This window comes from Electrophorus electricus, chromosome 3, assembly GCF_041902795.1.
Source record: "Electrophorus electricus isolate QZ-2024a chromosome 3, ASM4190279v1, whole genome shotgun sequence".
NCBI classification, from domain to species: domain Eukaryota; kingdom Metazoa; phylum Chordata; class Actinopteri; order Gymnotiformes; family Gymnotidae; genus Electrophorus; species Electrophorus electricus.
In genome coordinates this window covers 28,431,940-28,456,249 of record NC_137499.1, presented here as the reverse complement: position 1 = coordinate 28,456,249, position 24,310 = coordinate 28,431,940, and the positions used below count along the sequence as shown (strand labels likewise).

The window sequence follows — 24,310 nt, the reverse complement described above, 5'->3', positions numbered from 1 at the left end:
AACCAGACAGACTGATGGCTTGGTAACCTGTTTGTTGCTCCCTGTATACACATTCATGCTCAGTAAACATCTAGTGAATTAATTTATTTTATTTTGCGAAACAGTGACAAGGCCTAATAACAGAAACGTTTTTCCTTTTATAACATTGTGCAATATTTCGATAAAGGGACATTAGCAGTGTATTGCACAGTGTGCGATGGAGAGCATAAGATTTAGCAACTCTCGGTTTAGCAACTTTTCTCTCGTGGGTGACGTTGACGGAGGCCTGCGCGTTCTGTACCATAGGAGGGAAACCTTTGGTCAAATGCGCTATCAGAGTTTGAACACATGCACTCGAGGGAGCCAACCGTAGGGTGGGTTTGGTTACTAGACAGCATGGGGCTGCTTGTCACAATGATTTTAACTTAGACCTCTAATAAATGACTGTTCAAAATAGAATAACAGGTTTAACAACATTCAATTGTCATTAGAGAGCAATGAATGAACAGTGAACAGTCAGTAATAGAACTAAATCTAAAATGTAATCCAATTCTTTAAAAAACAGTAGAATGTTTACCACAATAGTTGTATCAAGTTGTTTGATGTATATTTGCGCTATAAATGTAAGTAACAAACACACCTTGACCTTACTTGAAGTGATATAACTCCCCACAAATACAGCCGTATTAAAGAGCATTAAATAGTTCAAACAAAAATGCGGACGCTACACTGCAGTTGTTTTAAGTGAAAAAAAATATGGCAAAATATTCCTCTTATTACTAGCATAAAACATCTGACTCCCAACATTTACTTTATAGTATAAAAACAGATCAACTGAGCTTCCATCGGATCTTTTAAGGCCAGGGAGAGGGAAAGAAGAGAAATGGCTTCTGCCGTCAAATCCTAACAGTTCAGTATCAATGTTTCTACACAGTTCTCCCTAGATTACAGAATATTAACAAAGTGACAACCAACCCATGTCTCCCCTACACGTTCTGAGTTGAGAGACCAGACCAAATTTTGCTCGCTCTCGCTCTCTCTCTCTCTCTCTCTCTCTCTCTCTCTCTCTCTGTCTCTCTCTCTCACACACACACACACACACACACACACACACACACACACACACACACTTTGTACAAAAATAAAACATTTATTCTAGAATTAAAAAACCGCATTTTGCTCAAAGTTAGCAATGCCAATGACATTTTTTTCTCTATGTGAGAGTCTCTCAAGTTGGAAACTCGTGGATGAGGCATTCCAATAGTGTGCAATACAATACTTTACTCACAGAATTTAAAAGATGCTATTTAAAACAATACAGATTACCTATATTACCTAACACCTTAACAGATTATTATAAGAGACTGTAACCTATACAAACCTACACTCATGGCAGCCCTGCTGCACCATGGATGTTGGTAAATAATTAGTCACAACTAATTATCAGGAAACTGATAATAAAATGTAATGTAATGTTGCCCTGTAGGTTGAATTATAAATTATTATATTATTTAACAGTCAGCCCAATATCATTTTCACTGTTATAAACAAAGTTTAAACAAATCATATAAAATGATCTAAACTATAATGTATTACACATATAATACATACATGCTACCGTAGATATGGGATTACACAGTACAGCCAGACCAGTAGGTGGGGCTACAGTAAAGTAATATTTTGTCCGATGGTTTAAACGACGAAATGCACACGTGGTATGCTCAGTTTACATACTGTATATGTCTGCGGATTCTCCGCCTTATCGTTTGGTCCAGAAACTTCTTATTAAAAAAAGAAAAATGCCCCACTCCAGACTACGCTGTCTTCATGATAAGAACGGAACAAACAGTCATGATGTCCCATCTAACTTCCAGTTATTATTCTTCGCCATGTGTCGTATGTCATCGTTTCCATGGGATGTAAGTGTTTAGTACAGGAAAGCTTCTCTAACCACTATTCAGATTTCCCTACAACTCAGTGGACTAGCTATACATTCAGGAGTTACTTAAATATTTCATCACCGAAACATGTTTTAGGCCCTAGAAAGAGCGCTCCAGAACTCACCGTCGGAAGTCATTTTGGACATTTTGAGAAAGGTAAGTTAGCAAGCTAGCTATGCTAATGAGTAGAATTTATTCTATAGCCTATTTAAAGACATATATTTTTACAGACTTGCCTACATCCTATCTGTCGACAAAATCCCCCATCGGTGAAATACAGAAAACTCTTCCTCTCAGAATTAATAAAAAGGGTATGTATGCATCTGTCTGTCTGTCATACTGAGATGACTTACTGACAAGTGATTGGTCCCATCTTTCTTTTTTAGCATGAGCTGTATGCTTCAGAGCCTTTGGATGAGCTGTATGACGCCCTGGGTGATGTTATTGGTGCCAAGGAAGAGACCGTGTGCTATAAATCCTATCTACTGGTAAAGTACATTTATCTGCACGCATTTCCAGACCGAGTTTCCTGTTATAATTGCAGTACAACAGTTAAAACTTGGGGACTTTATACATCCTCTGCAATTGAGCAAATCATAGAAAAACTCTTTGTGTTTAGGGAAACAAGACCTCGATCAAAAACCGTAATGGTTGACACCTCAGTAGGTAGAGCTAATTCTCGTTAGCCCTCAGGGGAGCCAGTGGGTCTAGAAGAGAACGTGGCAGTCATCTCAGAGGGAACCACGGGACTGGTCACCTGGGAAGCCGCTCTCCATCTGGCTGAGTGGGCCCTCGAACACCCGGACATCTTCACTGGCAGGTACCACAGAATGTAGATGGGATGGAGTCCAACCTGCTCAAAATAAAACCTTTTTTGAGTAGATGAGTATAACATGCTTATGAATGAGAGAAATCAAACCTCTGAGTTGAGTCTTAAGTAGACATTACCTTTTAAAACCATGAATGTAAACAGAATGGATTTACACTATGTATGGTACTATGGTAACAGTCAAATAATCTTCTGTGCTTATACGTTACATTCTGTATGTAATGGTGCCCATTACAGTATGGAGGAACATATAGTTCTTCTTGTTGCTGCCCTGACCACAGGACTGTGCTAGAGTTGGGCAGTGGGGTGGGGCTCACTGGCATAGTGGTGTGTCGGGTATGTAAGCCCACCAAATACGTCTTCAGTGACTGCCATCAAAGCGTTCTGGAAAGGCTGAGGAACAACATTACACGCAACGGCCTGACTGAACAGGGCAGCCCAGGTGTATCAGTGCTTACGGAGGAAGTGGACTGGCAGAATGTGAAAAAGGACCAGTTGCGAAGAATCGGGGCAGATACCATCATAGCAGCAGGTAGGTGACAACCTAAGTGAACTCACTTTTGTGAGATCTACTGCATCACTAATGGCTTAACACGGTCATTTACCTCAATGTTGGTGTTTTGTTTTGTTTTTTAAATCAGATGTGGTCTATGATCCTGATATAATTGGCTGTCTAGTGAGACTGTTGGCAGAGCTTCTTAAGTGCAAGGGTCAGCAAAGACATCCTGAAGTATACATTGCCTCTACCATACGCAACCCAGAGACATACAACTGCTTTAAGAATGAATTGGGTGAGTTTAATGTCATTGCAGTCACTTCATCCACACAAAATGTACCTGTAATATTGGAACAGATATTCATCAAAATAGTAAATGAAAAGCAAACCTTATTTCCTCACATACAGAAAAGGCTGGATTGAAACACATCGTCATTACACATCCTGTCACACAAGTCTTCCCATACAACAGAATCGTCTCCATAGAAATGATCAAGGTACACTGTTGACAAAGCTGTCAAAATCCTATTGTAATAAAGTATTTATTTACATTATATTTACATGGACAGTGTGCTTTTTGCTCTTATGTTCAAGTCTTATCCATTGTAATTGCTGGAATGCAGATGACCCAAAAGAGGGGCATTCGAACATGTAGTGCTCATTTACCCTGTACAAATCCCTGCCCGAACCCCCTGTTGGAGGCGAGTTGGTTCACTCCGCTGCTGCTCAGTCACAGTGCTCCTTGAACAGAGGCAGCACGTTGAGGTCCCAGTTTTCGTCCCAGCGCTGTTGCCTGCCCTCTCTCAGGTTCTTCCGGAAGTGGCTCAGCTTTCCGTGTTCATTAGGGAAGTCGCAGAGGAGCATCTGGAGAACAGTGATGAACACAGACCTGGAGTCAGTCTGAGTGAGGGGTGTGGATGAGTGTGTAGCCTGGTCTCTGAGATCCCCTACCTTCAGCTGCTCGACCAGCTCAGACGAGTCTCCGAAGACCAGCCCGTTCTCCTCATGCTTCACCAGCTCGTCCAAGCTTAGAAGACAAGAGACATGAATACTCCCAACTTGAATTATGACTTATCAATTGCATCACAGATGCATCTTCCCCACATTCTAAAAAAATCACAGAAGCACTGGCCTAGGGGAGGGGCACACAGGACACACACTGCGGGGTCTCCACCCTGCCTCTTTGGGGCCCCAGAATTTTGCACTATGCCACTGGACGGAACTGGACACTAAATCAAAGGACAGCTTTGGAATTGACCTGCTATTTCTCAAAAAATCTCGAAATAACTTGTATTATAAATAAGTCCATTCATCAGTACATATTCCCCAGCACATACCTGTTCATAATCAGGTGATAAGACAGTAAGAAAGTAATTACATGCCAATTAGTATTTTCTAAAGCCTTTGAAAAAGCAGCGAGATGGTATACACTCAGCAGCTTGATTCTGGAGGACTATAAACATCCCATGCAATTTGGATTTAAAACAAAAAACTATTTGACAATCAGAATGCTGTTATTTCAAATACTCTCTCAATACAATATTTTGAATTTTGACCCCTTACTTAAGTGTTTAAAATGATCAATACTACTGCATCCCCATGACCTGAAGAGCTTTGTTCTCCTCTGAGAATCAGAGCAGGGCTACAGGGTCACAGGGCAGTGTAGTATTCCTGCACAAGCTACCACTTTCTGTCATTAGGGGGCAGTGTAGTATTCCTGCACAAGCTACCACTTTCTGTCATTAGGGGGCAGTGTAGTATTCCTGCACAAGCTACCACTTTCTGTCATTAGGGGGCAGTGTAGTATTCCTGCACAAGCTACCACTTTCTGTCATTAGGGGGCAGTGTAGTATTCCTGCACAAGCTACCACTTTCTGTCATTAGGGGGCAGTGTAGTATTCCTGCACAAGCTACCACTTTCTGTCATTAGGGGGCAGTGTAGTATTCCTGCACAAGCTACCACTTTCTGTCATTAGGGGGCAGTGTAGTATTCCTGCACAAGCTACCACTTTCTGTCATTAGGGGGCAGTGTAGTATTCCTGCACAAGCTACCACTTTCTGTCATTAGGGGGTAGTGTTGTATTCCTGCACAAGCTACTACATTTGCACAATCTGCTTTTTCATTAAGTGCTATGAAACAGTGGGACACTGCTCAAGGATTTGACCTTTTATTAAACAAAAAATATTATTTAAAAAATCATGTTTGCATTAATGTAATCAGACTTATCTGTCCTTTCTCGTTAGGGTTATGTGTATTGAATAGGCAGCAGTGGTTGAGCTCCTAGTCTGTCATTGGGCAGGTTAGGAGAGAAAGTTGTGGGTGTGAGCTTAACATTTAATTGATATTGTGGGGTTTTTTTAGATTTTGCTTTTGCAATATATATATTGTATTTCCTGTGTTTTAGTATTAGTCATATGTTTACCAGCCCAGGGACTTGCAGATAGAAATTACTTAATTAGCTAAATATAGTGCAAAGTATCTCTTCTGAGATTAATTTATTTCATGCATAGTCCCTGACAAAACAACATACTAAAATAAACTAATAAAAAGATTAAAAAAAAAAAAAAAAAAAGTTTAAATAAGTGGCTGTAGTCCAGCATAAGTGAGCCTGAAGGAGTGTGACTCACCATTGGAAGTTTATGGCACAGACAGGAAGACAACAGCCAAACATGTCGACCACCTTCATTGGAAGGTCAAGACCACTGGAGGACTTGTGCAAGCAGACCCCGAGGTCAGCAGAACCTGTAAACAGAACACTACACTATTACCTGACATATCAGAGAGAGCCATACAAACTCAGACCCCGAGGTCAGCAGAACCTGTACACAGAACACCACACTATTACCTAGTGCAATTACTACAATATTACATTGTTACCACTACTTACACACCACACTGAGCCAGACAATCTACAGTCTAGTTGTTCACCTGACCAAAGTGTGCAGGGTATGCTGTGATTGTGCTCTTACCCAATAGAACTGGATAGTCCTCTGCTTCCAGCCATGGAGTGCAGATCCTCACATGTGTAAAGTCCTTGGAGTCAATTATCTTTTTGTAATATTCCTTCTGAGGACCTTTGCCTGAAGGTATAAAGGAAATGTTAAACTTGAATACAATCCAACATTACTACGTAATGTATATTTCTATCTATAATAGATACCTGTGATGACGCACACCAGTGATGGAAGACATTGGCTCTCTTTCGCAATCCCTTCATAATCTGTTAGAAATTGTAAATGAAAGTACATTTGTGAATTTGGCATTTTAAACATTTTGATGCACTACAAAGGCATATAGTTAATTGATGTCAATTAAACACATAACGTTTAAAGTGAAATACATATCAGTGTTAACCTTCAAGTGCCTTTAAAAGAATTGAGAAGTCCTCATCCTCTGTTGGGGGAAAAAATAAATGAGGAATGCTTATAAGAGTATAACTGTAGAGTAAGTTAACACTAATTGATGTTTATAGCACTGACCAGTCCAGCTGGTACTACTGAGGAGCATGGCAGGTCGCCCAGCAGCCAGTGACACTTCTTCCGTTTTGGTGTTGCGCTCCGTAAATGCAGTCAGGTCAGTGTTTTCCTTACTGATCTCAGAACTGTGGCAATGACAAATAGATTATGTAATTTCCTTAGGAAGAGGAGCTTCATTTATCCATTCATGCCTTAGTAAAGACATACTGTGATAAAATGTATTTATAAACTATTCTTTATCACAATAAAGAATTCTTGATAAAATGTCCTTTCAGGGGACATGTTAAACTGGATACTACACACAAAGCAATGCTCAATGCTCTACAAAGAACCTGAAATATAACTCACCAAGCCTTGAACGGTGGGTAAGCACTGGCCATTCTAGCGAACAACTCGTGTCGAACCTTCAGAGGTGTTTCTCTAAATATCATAGGTGGCTTGTCATACAGAGTCGTTGCCCTAGGAGAACAATGGGATACTGAGCAGTTTGGTTTTTGTACTGGAAGACTTCAAAGAGTCCCTGTTAAAGCAGTGTGTGATTACCATTTTGACCATGAAACATTACATACATCACAACATGCTTCCACTCTAATTTACTTCAAAAACAATTCTTACTTTATGTTCCAGTTCTTGAGAAGGTCGTGTCTCATGGCATTGGTGACACACAGGTTGTGATCAGACAAACGGCCAAAAAATTTCTCATACCTGGCAAAAAAAAAGGACACTGTGGGTATTGCCATGTTTTATTTAACCCCTTCCTCTTACTAACCCCAAGTGCTGGCTATTCTTACCATTTTGCAGCTTTAACGATTGGATGCCTCTCCCCATGAGTGAGGGCCATAATGGAGTAACCATAATTGTGCCAGTCTATCACAAACTGCGCCCCAATGATTCGACTCACTAGCCATGTTACAGCAATACTTGGTAGTCCAGGAGGATTCTAGGAGATAACAAAAATATTTGTTCTCGCAAGCAATGTAAGAAACATAAATTACTTTTTCTACACAATATTTAAGGTGTAATACCTGCAAAAGAATATAAGCCTGGTCCTCTAGCTGCATTAAAACGTAAAACAGCTGCAGAGACTGACATATCACCTTGGAGACATATACAAAGATTTTAGGGCCAACTGAAAGAGAAAAGGCAGACTGTGCTTTAACAGACCTACACAGGATAAAGTGTTTAAATTGTTTTGCTGTACTCATTGCAGTTTGGAATACTAATGAAAACGTAACACACTGCATTACCTTGGAGACTCTTAAGTTCAGAAATTGGAATGATGTCTATTCTGTCATCTTCAAGAATGTCTCGATGGGGTTTGGTACCTATAAGGGTGAGGTATTGCCAGTGAGGCATGAATATGGTAGTTTTCTTTTGTTTTGAGGAACGGTAAATAAAATATCATGCAAGACTATTCAGTAGTGTAACTAAGCAGAGAGGAATGTGCTTGGTGCGAAGCTCAAAGCTGTAGGAACTGTTTCAGATACTATTTAGAATACTTTTGAAACGTGCCTGCAGTTTGTCCCTCTGTCTAGCCTACCGCACAGAGGAATATGGCGATAGGTGCATGCGATCAAAAATAGACAAGTTATTTACCGAGAAATCCTATAAAGGTGACATTGTACCCATGTCTGCTGAAAGAGAGAGCGTGGTACTGCATGCGCGGACTGCGTCCTATGTCTCCCAACACCAGCACGCAAACGTTCAGGTGAGCAAACTCATCGCGACCTTTCAAGCTTCGCGCCACTATAAAAATGAACAGTACGACCGCGACTGGCAGCAGAGCCCATAACAGGCTTAGTCCAGACAGCAGTCCCACCATAACCAGCGCCACTGTCACAAACAGCACTGCGGCATTGGCGTCCGCCATTATTGTTTTCCTGCTGCCGATGTGGTCGAAAACGGGGCAAGATATTTAAAGGGGCCGCTTCAATTTTATTCAAAGGTGACGTTAACTAGCAGCGAGTATTCAAAATGAGGATAAGATAAATGAATATTTACGTACAATTCAAGTTAAGTAAACACATTAAATCAAATGAATACGTACAAACATTTAATGATTGGGAATTTGTCAGATAGATAGTTTATAATCCAAGCCACTCCGCTCTGCAGAGTTTAGTTTAAACCCTAATCTATCACGGTTTATCCTGGTAAGAACACCGTTCAGTAATATTTTAATATCAGACAACAGTATGCTGGATTAGGGCTGGAACTAAACTCCGCAGGGCGATAGATCAACAGGACGTGGGCACCCCTGAGCTAATACAATTTATCTCCATCAGTTTAAAATAAATGTGACACATGACACCACACGAGTGACATCCTCTCAAATACATGAGTTTTATTTTTTTGGACCTACATTGTGTTTTTTTAATGCCATGATTTCATAACACGTACACAGTTGCACAACAATATTGCTCTCGCGTGTTACAGCCGAGAGGCAGCTCACATATTTTGTGTGCGAGCTGTATTATTATCTTTATTATAAGAGGTAGAATTATACAAATATGTAATAACTCACCTACGTCACTGTAACCCTCGCTCCCTACCATACCTCGCGGCGCCGGGGCGGAACGTTCCGCCCGTTATACTACATCTGTCAAGACGCGAACCAAGTGATGATTTCCATACGACAGACTGCTTGTCCACATTTGCGCGTCCACATGTAATAATAATTAAGAAAAGTCTCTCAGGTCTCGGATCGATCCTTTTGCAGTTTAGTTGCTAAACATAAAAAAAAAGATGTTGCGCCCGACTTTGATGCTCCTTATTCTCTCATCAGCAATCCACTCGTCGCGCCAAGAGATTATTGATGACATACTGGAGAGTTTATCGAAAGGAGTGACTTTCTTTGAAAAGCAGTGCAAGAATATCAATCTGGATGGCGTAGTTGGTTATATGATTCTGAAGGGTAAGATCTTTATTTTATTGGGACATCTTTTGAAATGGCACAAAGATCGAATTTCGAATTTTGGAAAATAAATCTTACAGGTTTTTTTTTTTATATCAAACATATTTAGTGGCAAAGGAAAAACGATACTTCGGTTAGACATTCATTACACAGAAACTGTGCATTATGCACAGGCTACAGTTCCTATGACATGTATGCATGTCATTTTTGAAGTTCAAGTTCAAGTTCAAGTTCGGTTTATTTGTCACTTACATAGTCATACACAGTATAACTCGCAGTGAAATCGTTGAGAGTGCTCTGTCCAAACTGAGGAAAAAGAAAACAGGGGTGCATAGAGAAATATAGATATTCTATATATGTGAAATATATATATGCATAAATATATATATTCTATATATGTACAAAATATATTAACAATGTATGTACAATATATGTATATTATGATTATATACACAATGTACAATGTATATGGTTGTGTATATATATGTACACAATGTACAGAATGTACAGATCCATTTTGTAGAATAACATTTACAGTTTTTATGTTACAAGGTAATTGAATAATATATATATATTGAATAATATATTATATATATATATATATATATATATATATATATATATATATATATATATATATATATATATATACACACACACATATATACAGTGCATATATACATATATTCACTGCACTTAAGTCTTTTTTTTTTTTTTTGCTTACAAAAACAGCACAGTTACAGGAAGCCACGAGGTCCTGGCCAAATTCAGACTTCCTCAGCCTCTTTCAGCGCTCCATAGCAGTGTCTTTAGTTAAAAAACTGGACAGAAGCTTGTCTCATGCGATCACCTCTCTTCAGGAGACAGACCCCAAATATTACAAAGGTGATTTAACAAGACACACACATACGCCAGCACAGACACAGACACATGGGCACACACATTTACACACACAAACACAAGAAAAAAAATCATAACCAGTATGTCTTTGCCAGAGTTTGAGCCCATCTTGGACACGTCATTTTGGTCTTTGCCTCGTGAATGGAGCTTCACGGATCCCACTCTTGTGTACTCCTCAACAAGAAGCGCAGAGTGTTATGATGAGCAGCAGGGTGACAAATGCATGACACTGCTTCTAGGAACATGGTACGAAGAACACAAACATGCAAGCATAAACATAACCATTCATGAAAGGGGTTAAATGTTACTATATTTTATTTCTAACTGTAGGAAAGACAACGGGACACCATGCATCGTGACAAAGTCTTGCAGAGACACAATGACACGTTTTGGATGTCCGCACTATTCACTGTCTCACCAGCTACTGTACTTCATGATTGGGAAAATGGTAAGTTGCTTTATTTTTAATACAGAGAAAACTAAATATATGCTAAATATGTGGCTTTGGCTTGAGGGAAGAAACGGTCGTATATTTTAGAGATTTTGTTGTTGTTTGTATTTTGCCTAGACAGGTATCAGTCATTCCCTGGCTAACACTTGTGTCCTCTCAGAAAGGGTGTTCCAGGATGCTGAAGGGGGACATGAGGCTGTCTCGCATCAACATTACTGTGGAACACTATCAGAGGATATACTGTTCAAACATGATGAAGGGCAATCAGGAGATTGTCAGCAATGGTTTCTCTGCTCAAATACAAGATATATTCATAGAAAACAGTTAGTAGAATTTTCTTTGTCATGTGCTACCCTATAGTGTACAGTGTTTATAATTATGTCGATTCGCAAAAAAAAAATCTTCTCCTTCTTTGCAGTTCTTTTATGTGGTTTGGCTGGTTTCTCTGACTTTTATAAACCAGACTGGTTACAGCATATTCTGGCATGGCAAGACAAAAATCTGGGTTGCTTTGGGAAAGATGGTAAGAATGTTAACTGGTACTATTTGGGTCATATTCTAAATTATGCCACCGCCTCTTAGCAGCACAGCAGAACAGTCTCACCCACATGGTCTTTCACATTTCACTGCATCAGTGTCATGTTTCTGGGTTTCTCACAGAAGACTACTCAGAAATGTTTGAGGAATTTTTGGATACACCTCACAAACGAGTGAAAAGAAGAGAAAAAACTTTAAAAGGTTATCTTCACATTTAGATGGTTCACACTGCGATAATGCTGTGTTATACAAAGTTATTAACACTAAAGTGTAATACATTTTCCTTTTGCAGATGGCTGCTCAAGTCACATGACAGGGGTTGCAATGAGTGCACTGGGTGGTTATCTCAACTTCTACCTGGCTGAGCAAGACATTACAAAGAGACCCCTGATCTAACTCTCCAACAGTATGGCTATGGACCTCTTTACAAAACAATTACAAACCAATACCTTCATTAATATGTATTTATTCCATAGAAGAAAAAAAGAAAAACAACCTGTACATTTTTAAATAGTATATTAAATGGAAGCAACATTTTTGGTAAAATATCACCATTTCACTGATAATTATACTTACAAAATTAATGCTTAAATGTAGTTCACATAAGGTTGGTACTCAGTTAAACTAGGTTTGTGTTTGGATTAATAAAGGCCTCTGGGTGCATAATGTCCCAAAGAGCATTCTTATGAATGAATGAATAAATGACTACTATTCTTAATAATGAATGAATGAATGAATGCATTCCAGTAACAGGATGCCCTCCAAGCTGCATGGAAAGCAATAGGAATATCCAGGATTTTGGCTAATAACCAATAACCAAGTTATTTAACCATATCTGACTAGCAGAACATTATACTACTTAAAAACTTTGCTCCAAGTCATCACATCAGATTGCATGACAGTCACACATGTTCCAGCTGCATTATAGGATTCTAAAGAACGCCAATCAGAAAAATTGTCATATTCAGAGGTGACCAGAATAATGCCTTTTTTGTATCAGTACTAACATTTTAAAGGTTTGAAGAATAGCTGTTGATGCTATTCGTTCCATCCGATGACCTCATAAAAGAGGGCCTTTAGCATGCGGGCTTCATACGTGACCGTGTTCTTGCCGATGTGCATGCGCTCCTCCTCCAGGGGCTGTTCGATGACGGCGGGCACGTCCCTACCGTACACTTTGGGAAGGCAAGAGAAAAGTAATTGGCCCCACTGAGAAGAGCAGCCTTAAATTTAATTAACATCTCAGCACTGAAAACTGAGCACTTTATCCCCGACTGAATAACCCACTAACAATGAACAATCAGATGGTAATCTGTTGGAATATGTTACATAAATTGACTGTTATGCCGTGGTGATCAGCCAACTGTCAGACCTGATGTAAGTATTTATAATGGTAAAGTTATTTTGTATTTAAAGATGTATGATGATTTTTTTGCGAGTGTTGAGGGAAATAACAAGTTAATTTAAAGGACAAGTTAACTTAAAATTCAACCAAATTTAAACCGAGAACAAAGATCATTATCTGAGTATACAAAATATAAACATTTTAGCCAATGACCCAGCCAACTGATTCATTCGTCAAACTGATCAGAAATCAACTCTGTGGCCATTCATTGAGGAAGGTGAGATGGCTTTTGATGTTTTACCCAATCTGCCCATTAAGAACATTCACAGGTGAATTCTGATGAACGAGTTTTGGAATAGAAACAGGAAGCAGTACCAGCTCGGCTGTATAATGGTGGCGGAGATACTTACACTCGCAGTGTTCCAGGAACTGGACGCAGTCCTGCACCACCGAATCCCTCAGCATGATCATGTGCTTGGCCATGTTTTCCAGCAGGGAAAGGAAGCATCTCTTGATGTAGAACCACGTGTCTGTACCGAGCTGAAATGATACGGCACTTTGCGTCAATACCTTGCCCTCTAAAACTGGTACCGAACTCTCCACGGCTCCGGCAGTCCTACTCCAAATCTAGAGGTCTACCGAACTGCACAGTTTAGCCTGCTGTCAAAATCAAGCCCTTTAGAGGCTGAACGGAATACTGCAGGTTCTTATCTGATGCCAGTGGCCACCACATGATTTCACTAATGAACTCACCTCCACAACAACAAATGGACCCTATTAAGTCAAAGTGGGCCTTGTTGATAAGGGTTGTAAGCCAAACGTACCCATCAACACAATACACCTCGGTGGATCACGCAAGTAGCCATACTTAGGCTCTTAAACAGTCCTAATGCTTTTACCATTAAGAAAATCTCTGGACACTGTGATTCTGCTTCCACTTGTAAATGAAGAACCCAAAAGAAAAGAGCTTCAGTTTAATATTCAGCTAATATCTTGGCTGCTAACAGACATCATGTAGCTAACTAACTAAAAAGAGGGTAGTGCGAAAGAGGGAACAAGATGAGAGGGTGCAGTAGCTAGCCCCTCCTCTGTGTGTCCCAGCAGGACTCTGCTCACAGGAGGGTGAGAATGCTGGGCTCCCGAGAGGACTGTGTTTGCTCAGCTGCATATGGTAGCGTGCGCCTCAATATTAGTACAGCAAAAATAACATCTGCGTAGCAGCAAGGTTTCGTACTGCTGGATTTGATCGGCGATGGTCCAAGCTGCGTCTTCATGGAGGTCGTGTGACTGGGGATACCGAGGTGCCTCTAAATGTTCTAGACTCTGGTCCAAATTGCTCAGAGCAATTGCAAAGAAAAAAGGCAAAACATGCAACACCTTTTTATTGTAAGGCTCCAGGCTTTTAATCACGCGGGAAATGCCAAAGTCATAGTTCCCTTTAGCACAATACAAGGTCCTGCAAGCACAAGAACATGGTTTTAGGATATGAAAAACCATAATCTGAAAAAAACTGAACAAACTGCTACAGACATGCCCAACAGCAGTTCAGATAGGCACAAGATGACACTTCCCACAGCAAAATCATTAGGGGAACGTGTCAGAAAGACAAGCATTAGCATCAGGTACATACCCAATCACAAGGTTAACGATGCACAGGTGAAACACTTTCTTGTCTGGGTCGTTGTAGGAGATCTGCTCCTCTTCTTTCTCTATTTTCCTCATCAGCTGCTCTGCCTTCAGACACGTACGCAACCATGAGTCACGCAGGACACTGTAAACCCACGTGAGACTCGCGTGCTAAACACCTGAAATGGCCGCCGCCTTCATATTACAGGTTGTTCTTACCTCCTCGTTTTGGCTGGTCATGATGTAGGACACGCACAGATTGGCCAGGACAATGGCGCTCACGTTGAGGATCTGCAGGGGAAAAGAGAGGCCACTTTATTGGCCGAAGGCCAGGGCTCAGAGTATGAGCGAAACTGCGCACGAGGCCAATCAGCAGGCTTCAATCACCACACTGAAAAAAGTCGCATGCATTCACGCAGTACGACTCCGAGACTACACTTAAAAAGTGCCACACATTTTACCGAAGGCTTTCTTTTGCAGGGACACTCTTGAATGTTACACTGTTCCAGCTAGCAAGAGCAAGACAAACAAACAAAAAACAGATTTTTCATTTTGAGCAGCATGCCTAGTCTTGCTTTTAACGAGCCTTATTCCTGTTTAGTGTAATTAGCTGCAAATCAAAATGTAACTACTAACGATTAAGAACAAATGTAAGAACAAATGTAAATGATCTATACTGTTTCAATCACGCAGTGCTTACGTTGTCGTAATGCTTCTTCACAATTGGCTCATAGAATCCAATGGCCTCCTTGTATTTGTTCTCTTGCATGAAAAGCACATGTGCAACGTTGAGCTTCCACATGTCATGCTCATTGCAGAACTCCACTGACTTGCGGAAGATCTTTTCCACCATGTTGTAATTCTCTCGGTTCCAGTAGATCTTAGCCTGCACCATCAGCACAGGAATGTACCTTAAAAAATTAACAAGTGGAAAAAATGTAGTTCATATTAAAGGAAACTCTACTGCTATTCCTATAAAACACCAGTTGTTTCACTTAAAGTGAAACATGGTATAAAAACTTTAGCATTAAAATGTTGGCCTACTCCTCCAGCAGTTGATCATAGTCTTCAACAGACTTTTTTAGCCCTTCGTCGTCTCGTGCACGACGTGAGTCTTGTACCTTCCAGGGCAAAGATGAAGCTTTAGTGTTTCTGAATCATATGGTTAATTCACACTGAGCAATCTCCTCCTCTCTCAAAACTCAAAACCAAATAAAAATATTCAGGGTGTAAGGTTTGCCAGTTAGTTTAGGAAAACATACTGCTACTGTTTTTATTTTTATTTATAATTATTAATATATTATGTGCATCATACATGTTATGCTTGTTTATAGCAAGCCAAAAAGTGAGTGCTATGCTGGATAAATTCAGTGAAAAACTGAAAAACAAAATACAGGTGCTTTCACAGTCACATGTCAAAGGCAAGTGGGGAATCATAACCTGTTTGGTAACCTTGCGTAACTGCTCAGTCAGTCTCCCAGCCATTTCATCCAGCTTGCGAAAAGCCTATATGATAAGACATAGAAACACCTTATTCAAAGTACTAAAGTATTGCATCGGCAACAGACGTGATGATGTTCCAGCTCAGCTCAAACAGAAACTATGAGTACACCTAAGACTATTACCTCCTCTGGAGCTGTCTGGCTTGTCAGCAATGCATCCAGGAACTCATACAAGTACTGTAGACATTGGAGCATCCAATTAGACATACAAGTCGAACAAGAAGGAATCTTACATTTAATCAGTGATGATAAAAATGTAATTTTACACTTAATCAGTGATTACAAAAATGCGCTTTCAAACCGAGCAATATGGCCATGTTATGACAATGTGATGTGATTATGACCTATTCTTCATTTAATTAGGAATGCTTCTATTTTTATAAAATAGACGATAGACTGATAAAGACAGAATGATCAACCTTGAAGAAATAATAACAAAAAAGCAAGTTAAAAGCCCAGCATGGAAGTGTACGCTGACATATATCAAATGAGAGTTCAAATGCCCTTTCAAGTACTCTTGCACAAGTCTGACCCAAACGAATGAACTCAGAGCAGTTTATCTTACTGGTGAAAGAAACTTGTATGTGAGGTGAGCGTTTTCAGCCATTACATCAGCGGCAAGGTCAAAGTACTAGAGGAAAAATACATCAGAGAAATGCTGCATTTACTCTCATGACAAAGTGCTCAATCAAATCTGAACAGGGAGAATACAGCACCACATATTAAACCAGATTTGGACTTATTACAGTTCCAGTTCTAAACAGGCCTTGTAGCTATTAACCTACATGCTCAGGTTTCTCTCAAGAGCAACGAGCCCACCTCAAATTTGCAGTAGAGCAGGATGAGGTTGCCGAACGTGACAGGAGGGAAAGGGTTCTGCTGTAGCAGGAAGGCCAACTTCTCGAAGCCCTCCGACGGCTTGGTGTCCATGTTCATAAGGGCCTGGTTGTGTAGGGTGACTGGGTCCAGTTCCTATGTGCAGGAGACAACAGTTATTGCTACTCAGCAACCACTGATCAGACCCACTTCAATCTCTCCAAAATGGAGGCATATTCAAAACCTTTCAGTAGGTGACAATACATCAAGCCTCAAATCAGAATGTAAAACAAAATATTCTCCAGTGTTACTGTGAATGCCAAATGTAATGTGCTTCAATGAGATAATGCTGTTTTACTAAGGAAAATTAGTAACTGTTAGGCTAATAAAACAAATTCAAGAACCACACCACTGGTTAACACTAGAGGGCACCATCTACTTTAATTCCCAGGCCAAGTAAGTCAAGGCCAAACAAGAAGCACATTTGCACAAAAAGAACATAGAAATAAAAACACAAAAGATGCAGCATAGCTCAGAAATAAACACATTTTGCAATTTAATAAATAAATCAACACATTTCACAATTTATGCAATAATTGATGGGGTTTTTTTTTGTTTGTTTGTTTTAAAGAAGCAAAGGCTAATTATGTGCAGTAATAGTCTGAGGAGAACAAGAAAAAAAAACCTATTCAATTTGCTTAAGGGTAACTGGAACAATTAAACATTTTGCTTAATGGTTAAATGTGGCACACTTCCTCCATCTAACTTGGCTGTACAAGCCGCAGTATTCCTTTCCTTTCCTGCAGGGTACAACCAGTGTGTTTAATGAGGTCTTACATAAGCTGAGGGCACTGTTTGGATAGATTCGGTGTCAGCTGGGAGCCGGAGTGGAGTCGTGCTTCTGCAGTTCTACATCATTCCAGCAGGCAGGTGTGGCCAAACTGAGTTCCATTTTCACAGCTATATTCTAAACACAGCCCAGGCAGGACTAAAGCCCCATCAGCCGAGGACACTTTCACTGCAGAATTACAGGAAGGGATCCACTGAGGGTTTGAGAAGTTGAAAAGTCCAGGAGCTAACCATTATTCTCCTTGGACTTTTCGAACAAAAAGCTAGTCGATCAGCAAAAAGGGCTAGTCAATAAAAAGGGACGCATCTGTTCACAAAACAGATGCCCTACAAGAGCGAGCTTGTCCGGCCCCGTGGTTAAAAACGCCTCATCTGACAGCTGTGTAAAACAAGCTCGGGAGATGAATGGGTGTGGTGGGAAGCAGGACACCATGAAACGTTCCTGAAATGATGTGTAAAGGGTTAGGATGGGGTCAGCCCAGTACCTCCTCTGATCTTGGTGGCATATCAGTCAGAGCCTCCTGAGCAGCATCGTCTGCGGGGATGGTGGGGGGGGGGGGGGTGCAGAACAACAGTACAAATCAAATGTTTGTTTTCCTTTTCTGTTTCTTACAAAGAGACCTGCTACAAACAAGAAGCAGCCCTAATAACAGCCTCACTCCGAGCGTTTGTGTAGGAAAAGATGCCTCTTTTCCATTCTTTAAAACTCTCACATGTAGCTGGCCACTTACACTTCTTAAGCTGGTATTCGATGGCAGCCTTCAAATTAAATGCCTCAATCAGTGCTGTTTCGTGCAGCACAAGGGTGTTACCCACACTTTTCACTTCGATGCCTTCTGTCGTCATGCCAACTCCAAGCTCTATGTATAAGGCAGGGGGGGGGGAATGAGAGCTTAAAAAATATCAAATCTAATATTTTAATATACAAGCACTAACCTGCCTGACTAACGAAAGCCACATGGCTGAACAAAGAGCAGGCTACTTTTCAAAACAGGCACTGGTGTACTGTTTTGGTTCTCAGCAGTGCAAACCTGGGTGCTCCCTCATTCCACGCTCGATTATTTCCCCGATGTATTTGAGAGCGGCGGCGTACTGCTTGAGGCTGTAGTGACAGAGGGCGATGTTGTACGCCAGATCTGTGAGGTGAAGGAACACAAGACTTGGTGGTGTGTTTTTAGAACACGTCCCTGTCGGGCGAGTAGATCTCCAAACCAAATATACATCCTTAAGAACCAAAATTACTGCCCTGAAGGCTGCAAGCTCAACAAGGCAACGTGATCTTTTTTTCCTTAGCAACTGTGACTCAGTCACTCCATGTGCACTATGCCCTATGCATTCAAGGATGTGTGTATGTGTGTGTGTGTGTGTGTGTGTCCTGTCTTGGTTCACCTGGCTGATAGCCCAGCACTTGCATAGCGGCTGTAAACTTTGCGCAGGCCTTCTCATACTCTCCTGTCTTGTAGAGAAGGCAGCCGTGATCCACCTCAGTGTCCAGATCATCTGCAGGCAACTGCTCCACCAGGGCCTGCAAAAGCCAAATCAAAGGATTTCTCTTTCTCTTAAGAGCATTTTTCCTTCCAGCTGTGCCCAGTGGGCAGTGAGCAGGTTTTCACATAGACTACTCCACCCAACAAAAGGTCCCTCTACAGTGTTCCCACATGCACACCAGGTCATCCTACTCACAGAGACAGAAACAATATACTAGCCATTGCAGCAGGAAAATCTTCTTCTCCGTATTTGATAGCCGCTTGAAGTTTAATCATCTGGTGGTAACAGAAATAAATGATGTAAACAAATTTATAACTGTCTATATTATTTAATACTTGGCAAACAAAAAAAATTTTCACAAAATTACATTCTTTGAGCTACATTTGGAAAGCTTGATATGTCCAATTACATAAATAAATAAACTTTCCCTAAACTATTAGTCATTTCCAATTCACAGTACTTAGAGGTCAATGTCAGTATCACATAAGAGCTCAGCAACCACAAAGTGTTGGAGTGTTTTTTGATGAAATTGTAAAATAAGCTGTTTAATATAGATCTAGAGGAGCAGAACACATACAATGCTGGCTAAGGACAGTAGTTCTTGCTCATGAAAGGCACGTTCTTACTCATGAACTGGTTACCCTGACTATGCACTGAATACCCTGACTATTGGGTATTCAGCCATTCTGAGGAGTTCCATTCAGGTGTCAAACACAGACGTGTACATGGACTGGAGAACAGCATGTTCTGCAGGCTCTCTGTTGTTGTCAGAGAAGTGCAGCCCTGTATGCTCACTATATAAATTGCACAGGGCCTTGCTAATGACACAAGGGCGCCGCCTCCACTTCATGTCAAACGGGAGTGTCAATATTTACAACTCTGATGAGAGGATGATCTGTTATCAGTTGAATGGGACAGAGAATGACAGGCAAGCTGTGATGTCTACATTGTTGCTTACTGAGACTTGCGGTTTTGTGCAGTTTTTAAAAACAACTTCTGACACAAAGCCACATAAAACGAAAAAATATGCCAATGTGTCATTCTGACTGGAAGACGGGATACCAGTGAGTCAGCCTTGTCCCTCGTAATGAATACAGCTCAGAATGTACAATTTTTTCCAGTTGTCCATCATGGACTGTCTGACTTTAAACAAAATAGATGGAAGTGTCCCTTATTTGTCCACACTGGAGATGGCAACCCTGCTAGGCAGTGCATCTCTTGGTCTGCCTGCGCATGTACAAAAAATTTGCACTTTAGTAAAATTTTGCTTAGTGCCCCAGGGAGGACACAACTTGCTCGGGTGGTTGTTGTCTTTTGTTTCATACTTCAGCATACTCCAGATTTCAAATGATTATGTGGATTAAGAGCAGAATGACAGCTTTCATTTTATGGTATTTACTATTTGGGGTGAAACAAACAGCAGTGGTTCAATCATAATTATCCAGTTCCAAATGGTTTAGGTTATTTCAGTGTAATGGAATGCTTTCTTATAGTTAGCTTTGATACTACACTGTGTGCACAATTATTATGCAAGTTGTATTTTTGAGGATTCGTTTTATTATTGAACAAGTACAGTGCTCTCGGTCAATCCAAAATGTTAATAAACCTCAAGCCTGAATATATAAGAAAGTGAGGTTTTGGTTTTCTTAGAATATCTCTGTGCATAATTATTGATCAACTATTAGTGTGCAGAATTATTATGCAACTAATTGAAAAAAGGAAAATTTTCCCCATCTCACTTGCTTTTCATCTGTTAAAGTGAGAATAATAAAACTGCCAACTCAAAATTTACAAATAAACATTTGACATTTAAAAACATGACCAATATAGCCAACGTTCTTTTCAATAACAGTCATAAGCCTTCCATTTAAGGAGTCTGTCAGTTTCTTAATCCGTTGACGATCAAATTTTTGTGTAGGTGAGGAATGGAGCCATGTCATTATTCTTTCATCTTTAAGGCTTTTACTGGCTAGGCACGAAGTGGAGTACTTCCATGTATGCAATGGAGCATTGTCCTGCATAAAAATCAAGGGCTTCTTGAAAGATGTAGACTTTCCTGTACCACTGATCAAAGAAAGTGTCTTCTAATAACTGGCAGTAGGTTTGGGAGTTGATTTTGAGTCCATCTTCAACCCGAAAGTCCAACTAGCTCATCTTTATTAATACCAGCCCATAGCAGTACCCCATCTCTACCTTGTTGGAGCCTGACTCGAAGTGGAGCTCTGTGCCCGTTACTGATCCAGCCACGGGCACATCCATCTGGTCCGTCAAGAGTCACTTTCGTCTCATCAGTCCATAAAACCTTTGAAAATTCTGTCTTCAGATATTTCTTGGCCCAGTCTTAACGTTACACCTTGGCCATGTCTCTGAGTACTGAGCACCTTGTACTTCGGGGCAATCCAGGTAGGTTGCAGTTCTGGAATAACGGGTTCCTGGTCACTTCACATTTGATTCTTCTCAAATCTTTGGCAGTTAATTTGCATCTTTTTTTCTCAACACATTTCTTGTTACACTGTTACACATTTCACTGCGAGTTATACTGTGTAAGACTATGTATGTGACAAATAAACCAAACTTGAAACTTGAAAGTTGTTGACAATTTGCAACAAAATGTTTGATGGTTCTGTGATCACACCTTAATATCTTAGCAATTTTAAGAGTGCTGCATCCCTCTGAAAGACTTTTCACAATGTTTGACTTTCCAGAGTCAGTTAAATCTCCTTTTTGGCTCATTTTTCCTGAGGAAAAGAAGCTGCCCAGTACTTACGCACACCTTGATATAGGGTGTTGATCTCCTTAGGCCACACTCTCCTTCATTACACAAATACACATCACCTGATATGCTTAAATCCAATAAGCAATCAAGTTTATATAACTTGGAGTTTAAAGATATACATAAAAATGATGATATTGTCAAAAATACTCTCTTGTCTAATAATTGTGCACACAGTTTAAGGTGTGACCACAATAACCAGCTTCACACACATATGAAAAATAAGTTTAGACATACATGCTGCTTGAGGTAAGACCATTAGGGCATCACCACAAGGTAGCACATAGACAGGTTATTAGACATACAAAGCCAGTAAACTGAGGGTTAGCTGCATTTTATTTAGCCACATTTTATTATCGCAGGGGTAGGCTGTGTCATATCAGTACCTTGGAATGACTTGCAGGGCTGTCCAGGAGAAACGTGGCTTTCATTGCATCCTGGAAGGCACATGCTCCGTAGAGCGACTGAGCATAGTACAGCTTGTAGTCCTCCACCTCAGGGTGCAGCTGAGTTAGCTGCTCATAACACTCAGCAGCATTGCTAAAATCCTGAACGTGATAATAGCAATAGCCCAGGAGAGACAGGGCCGCCCTGGACTGGAGAAAAAAACAAAAACAAACAGAATGGAGTAACAGTCAGGAACAGTATCTGGAGAGCACAGATCTGACATGGTTGATTTAATTCATTATCAACTCATCAAGCACTTTGTCAGATTTATGTGTCATGCTAGAGCAGAATAAACTGTGCAGTGGCATTGATCATCAGGTCAGGAGTGGTAACCTTCAGTAACTTTCATATTTAGAGTTTCTAAACCATATAAATTCACTGATAGTGAATTTCTAGTATTCAAAAACAGCAATTTATACTTTTAATTTCTTTATTGTAAAATATTGATCTAGTAATCATCATAATTTCGTCATATAGCATCATAAAAATGACACCGATTTCCCATACACCGTTGGCTCGTTTACAGCATATTATTTTTGTCGGTGTACTGTGTGCGCCAATGACCAGTTTTCACGCACAATTAGTGATGATTACTCTGTTTGGGCACGTCACACAATAAAACAAAGTAGGAAAGAAACCTGAGTGCGACAGATGATTATTGACCCACGTTTATGGGAAAACATTCCCCATACTATGTTAGTCAGGGAATATGGGTTGACGCCTATGGTCCAGGCCAGGGGCATCCGATGAAAATCTGCAACATTCCTTGGGGGTCGGACGTTTAATAATTGGAGTCGAAGTTATGACGAACAATTTCTCATTAAATTGTTTGTATTACTACAACGTTCAGGGTCGGGGTGCGCTCTTCCACCAATAAAGGTGTCTAACTAACAAGTAAAATGGATCACAACAGCAGTGGAAACCAGCGGTGTCCGACTCACTTTCATCTGCTTCTGAAGTTCAGTGCTTAGGATGTGTATGGCGTCTCCATAACGTGCGTCTTTGATCTTAATGAATAAAACCAACAACGGAGATCGGTGCATGATATCACATAAAGCAAGCAACTTTTAGCAAAACGTAAAGGCATGACGCAAAGTCATACACAAAAGTATTTTTAATCCAAGATGACCAGCATACGCTGTTTACACTTAGGTAACCTAGCTAGCTAAATTAGCCTAGCCAGATCAGGTTAGCTTGAACGCAAAATAGCTTACCATTTTGTACACCGTGGCGGTATACTCGCCATCCTTAATTGGGGTTAATGTCATGACTGGTGTCCGTCAAAGACGGACAAAGGAAGCCGTAAAGGAAGCAATCTCACCAGCTAGTTAAACTAAACTAGCTAGCTAGCTAGTTTAACTAGCAAGCATGCTCTACAGACGAGGTCTGGTATCTTAGCAACAAGACGAACAAGGAAACGACATTTTCAATCTATGTTAAAAGTCCGAATATCGAAATACTCAGTCTTATAGTGTCATGTTAATGTAATAACAGGTGTAAAATTCTGTAGAAAAAAAAATTACAAGAGTATAACCTAAACCAATAAAGGTGTATATGCCTGGAAAGCTGTCATGCTTGACAGGATAGAAGCCACGTGCTAAATAATGATCCATGCTTACTTGTAAAAGAAACCCTGCAAACAACTCTGTATGGCCTCCTAGTAGAGCAACCAGATGTTAGCTTCTGTATTTTATCCAAACTGGCTAATACAAGAACAAGCACCATCATGAAAGACCTCAACAGGGGACAAGCACTAGTTGGCAATAGAACGCCACAACATGGAACCTCCTGTCATGAACACTATGCACCAAGCTGAATGGGCATAAATGTGCATGTATGTGAACTTTTCAAAAGGGGAAAGGAAACAACAGTCTCAAGACAAGTCTCAAAGCACCAGCTACTGAAAAATACAGTTGTCTACCAGGGTCCAAGACCAGACAGACC

The 24,310-nt window shown here is 40.4% G+C and overlaps 4 protein-coding genes across 12 annotated transcripts; 2 read left to right on the top strand and 2 right to left on the bottom strand.

Moving 5' to 3' along the window:
- Positions 1 to 1,391: 1,391 nt before the first annotated feature.
- eef2kmt (eukaryotic elongation factor 2 lysine methyltransferase) lies at positions 1,392 to 3,798 on the top strand. 3 transcript variants are annotated; one of them, XM_027002803.3, is made up of 8 exons: positions 1,392 to 1,898; positions 2,016 to 2,075; positions 2,150 to 2,230; positions 2,306 to 2,407; positions 2,606 to 2,739; positions 3,114 to 3,280; positions 3,390 to 3,539; positions 3,653 to 3,798. In XM_027002803.3, the coding sequence occupies exons 1-8, from the start codon at positions 1,719 to 1,721 to the stop codon at positions 3,751 to 3,753; spliced, it is 975 nt and encodes a 324-aa protein (XP_026858604.2). In that variant the 5' UTR covers positions 1,392 to 1,718; the 3' UTR covers positions 3,754 to 3,798. The 3 variants fall into 3 exon arrangements, with proteins under 3 accessions (XP_026858604.2, XP_026858602.2, XP_026858603.2); XM_027002801.3 differs by having other exon boundaries at positions 1,400 to 1,898; positions 3,030 to 3,280; XM_027002802.3 differs by lacking the exon at positions 2,150 to 2,230 and having other exon boundaries at positions 1,401 to 1,898; positions 3,030 to 3,280.
- Positions 2,640 to 9,377, bottom strand: alg1 (ALG1 chitobiosyldiphosphodolichol beta-mannosyltransferase). 5 transcript variants are annotated; one of them, XR_014122721.1, is made up of 14 exons: positions 8,318 to 8,613; positions 7,969 to 8,046; positions 7,747 to 7,850; positions 7,513 to 7,661; positions 7,337 to 7,426; positions 7,070 to 7,180; positions 6,725 to 6,846; positions 6,600 to 6,638; positions 6,406 to 6,465; positions 6,215 to 6,325; positions 5,873 to 5,987; positions 4,196 to 4,271; positions 3,911 to 4,108; positions 2,640 to 2,772 (listed from the first exon to the last, which is right to left on the bottom strand). XR_014122721.1 is itself a non-coding variant. In XM_081710923.1 (13 exons), exons 1-13 carry the CDS (start codon positions 9,271 to 9,273, stop codon positions 3,971 to 3,973), a joined length of 1,224 nt encoding a protein of 407 aa, XP_081567049.1. In that variant the 5' UTR covers positions 9,274 to 9,377; the 3' UTR covers positions 3,524 to 3,970. The 5 variants fall into 5 exon arrangements, 3 of the variants coding, with proteins under 3 accessions (XP_081567049.1, XP_026858600.1, XP_026858601.1); XR_014122720.1 differs by lacking the exon at positions 2,640 to 2,772 and adding an exon at positions 3,524 to 3,584; XM_081710923.1 differs by lacking the exons at positions 2,640 to 2,772; positions 8,318 to 8,613 and adding an exon at positions 9,243 to 9,377 and having other exon boundaries at positions 3,524 to 4,108.
- On the top strand, positions 9,326 to 12,195 carry c3h16orf89 (chromosome 3 C16orf89 homolog). 2 transcript variants are annotated; one of them, XM_035531881.2, is made up of 8 exons: positions 9,326 to 9,632; positions 10,365 to 10,517; positions 10,628 to 10,778; positions 10,863 to 10,980; positions 11,144 to 11,306; positions 11,402 to 11,506; positions 11,644 to 11,721; positions 11,813 to 12,195. In XM_035531881.2, the coding sequence occupies exons 1-8, from the start codon at positions 9,464 to 9,466 to the stop codon at positions 11,914 to 11,916; spliced, it is 1,041 nt and encodes a 346-aa protein (XP_035387774.1). In that variant the 5' UTR covers positions 9,326 to 9,463; the 3' UTR covers positions 11,917 to 12,195. The 2 variants fall into 2 exon arrangements, with proteins under 2 accessions (XP_035387774.1, XP_035387770.1); XM_035531877.2 differs by having other exon boundaries at positions 11,105 to 11,306.
- On the bottom strand, positions 11,971 to 23,777 carry ift70 (intraflagellar transport 70). Of its 2 annotated transcripts, XM_027002795.3 has the most exons (19): positions 23,581 to 23,776; positions 23,308 to 23,373; positions 22,306 to 22,515; positions 19,365 to 19,421; positions 19,048 to 19,183; positions 18,690 to 18,794; positions 18,390 to 18,518; positions 18,144 to 18,193; positions 16,813 to 16,965; positions 16,559 to 16,624; positions 16,117 to 16,170; positions 15,932 to 15,997; positions 15,536 to 15,612; positions 15,192 to 15,402; positions 14,711 to 14,782; positions 14,496 to 14,599; positions 14,243 to 14,321; positions 13,276 to 13,405; positions 11,971 to 12,695 (listed from the first exon to the last, which is right to left on the bottom strand). In XM_027002795.3, the coding sequence occupies exons 1-19, from the start codon at positions 23,632 to 23,634 to the stop codon at positions 12,559 to 12,561; spliced, it is 1,956 nt and encodes a 651-aa protein (XP_026858596.2). In that variant the 5' UTR covers positions 23,635 to 23,776; the 3' UTR covers positions 11,971 to 12,558. The 2 variants fall into 2 exon arrangements, with proteins under 2 accessions (XP_026858596.2, XP_026858598.2); XM_027002797.3 differs by lacking the exon at positions 19,365 to 19,421 and having other exon boundaries at positions 23,581 to 23,777.
- Positions 23,778 to 24,310: the final 533 nt, after the last annotated feature.

Coding starts and splice junctions, on each gene's coding strand:
- c3h16orf89 (XM_035531877.2), top strand. CDS start 9,464: ATGTTGCGCCCGACTTTGATGCTCCTTATTCTCTCATCAGCAATCCAC. Junction 11,507..11,643: donor GGGTTGCTTTGGGAAAGATG/GTAAGAATGTTA, acceptor GGTTTCTCACAG/AAGACTACTCAGAAATGTTT. Junction 11,722..11,812: donor AAGAGAAAAAACTTTAAAAG/GTTATCTTCACA, acceptor TTCCTTTTGCAG/ATGGCTGCTCAAGTCACATG.
- eef2kmt (XM_027002801.3), top strand. CDS start 1,719: ATGTCTGCGGATTCTCCGCCTTATCGTTTGGTCCAGAAACTTCTTATT. Junction 2,076..2,149: donor TTTTGGACATTTTGAGAAAG/GTAAGTTAGCAA, acceptor ATATTTTTACAG/ACTTGCCTACATCCTATCTG. Junction 3,281..3,389: donor AGATACCATCATAGCAGCAG/GTAGGTGACAAC, acceptor TTTTTAAATCAG/ATGTGGTCTATGATCCTGAT.
- alg1 (XM_027002799.3), bottom strand. CDS start 8,591: ATGGCGGACGCCAATGCCGCAGTGCTGTTTGTGACAGTGGCGCTGGTT. Junction 7,851..7,968: donor TGAACTTAAGAGTCTCCAAG/GTAATGCAGTGT, acceptor TTTCTCTTTCAG/TTGGCCCTAAAATCTTTGTA. Junction 4,272..5,872: donor TGTGCCATAAACTTCCAATG/GTGAGTCACACT, acceptor TTGTCTTCTAAG/CTTGGACGAGCTGGTGAAGC.
- ift70 (XM_027002795.3), bottom strand. CDS start 23,634: ATGACATTAACCCCAATTAAGGATGGCGAGTATACCGCCACGGTGTAC. Junction 19,422..22,305: donor GCCCTGCAAGTCATTCCAAG/GTACTGATATGA, acceptor TGTTACCACCAG/ATGATTAAACTTCAAGCGGC. Junction 14,600..14,710: donor TGACCAGCCAAAACGAGGAG/GTAAGAACAACC, acceptor ACGTGTCTGAAG/GCAGAGCAGCTGATGAGGAA.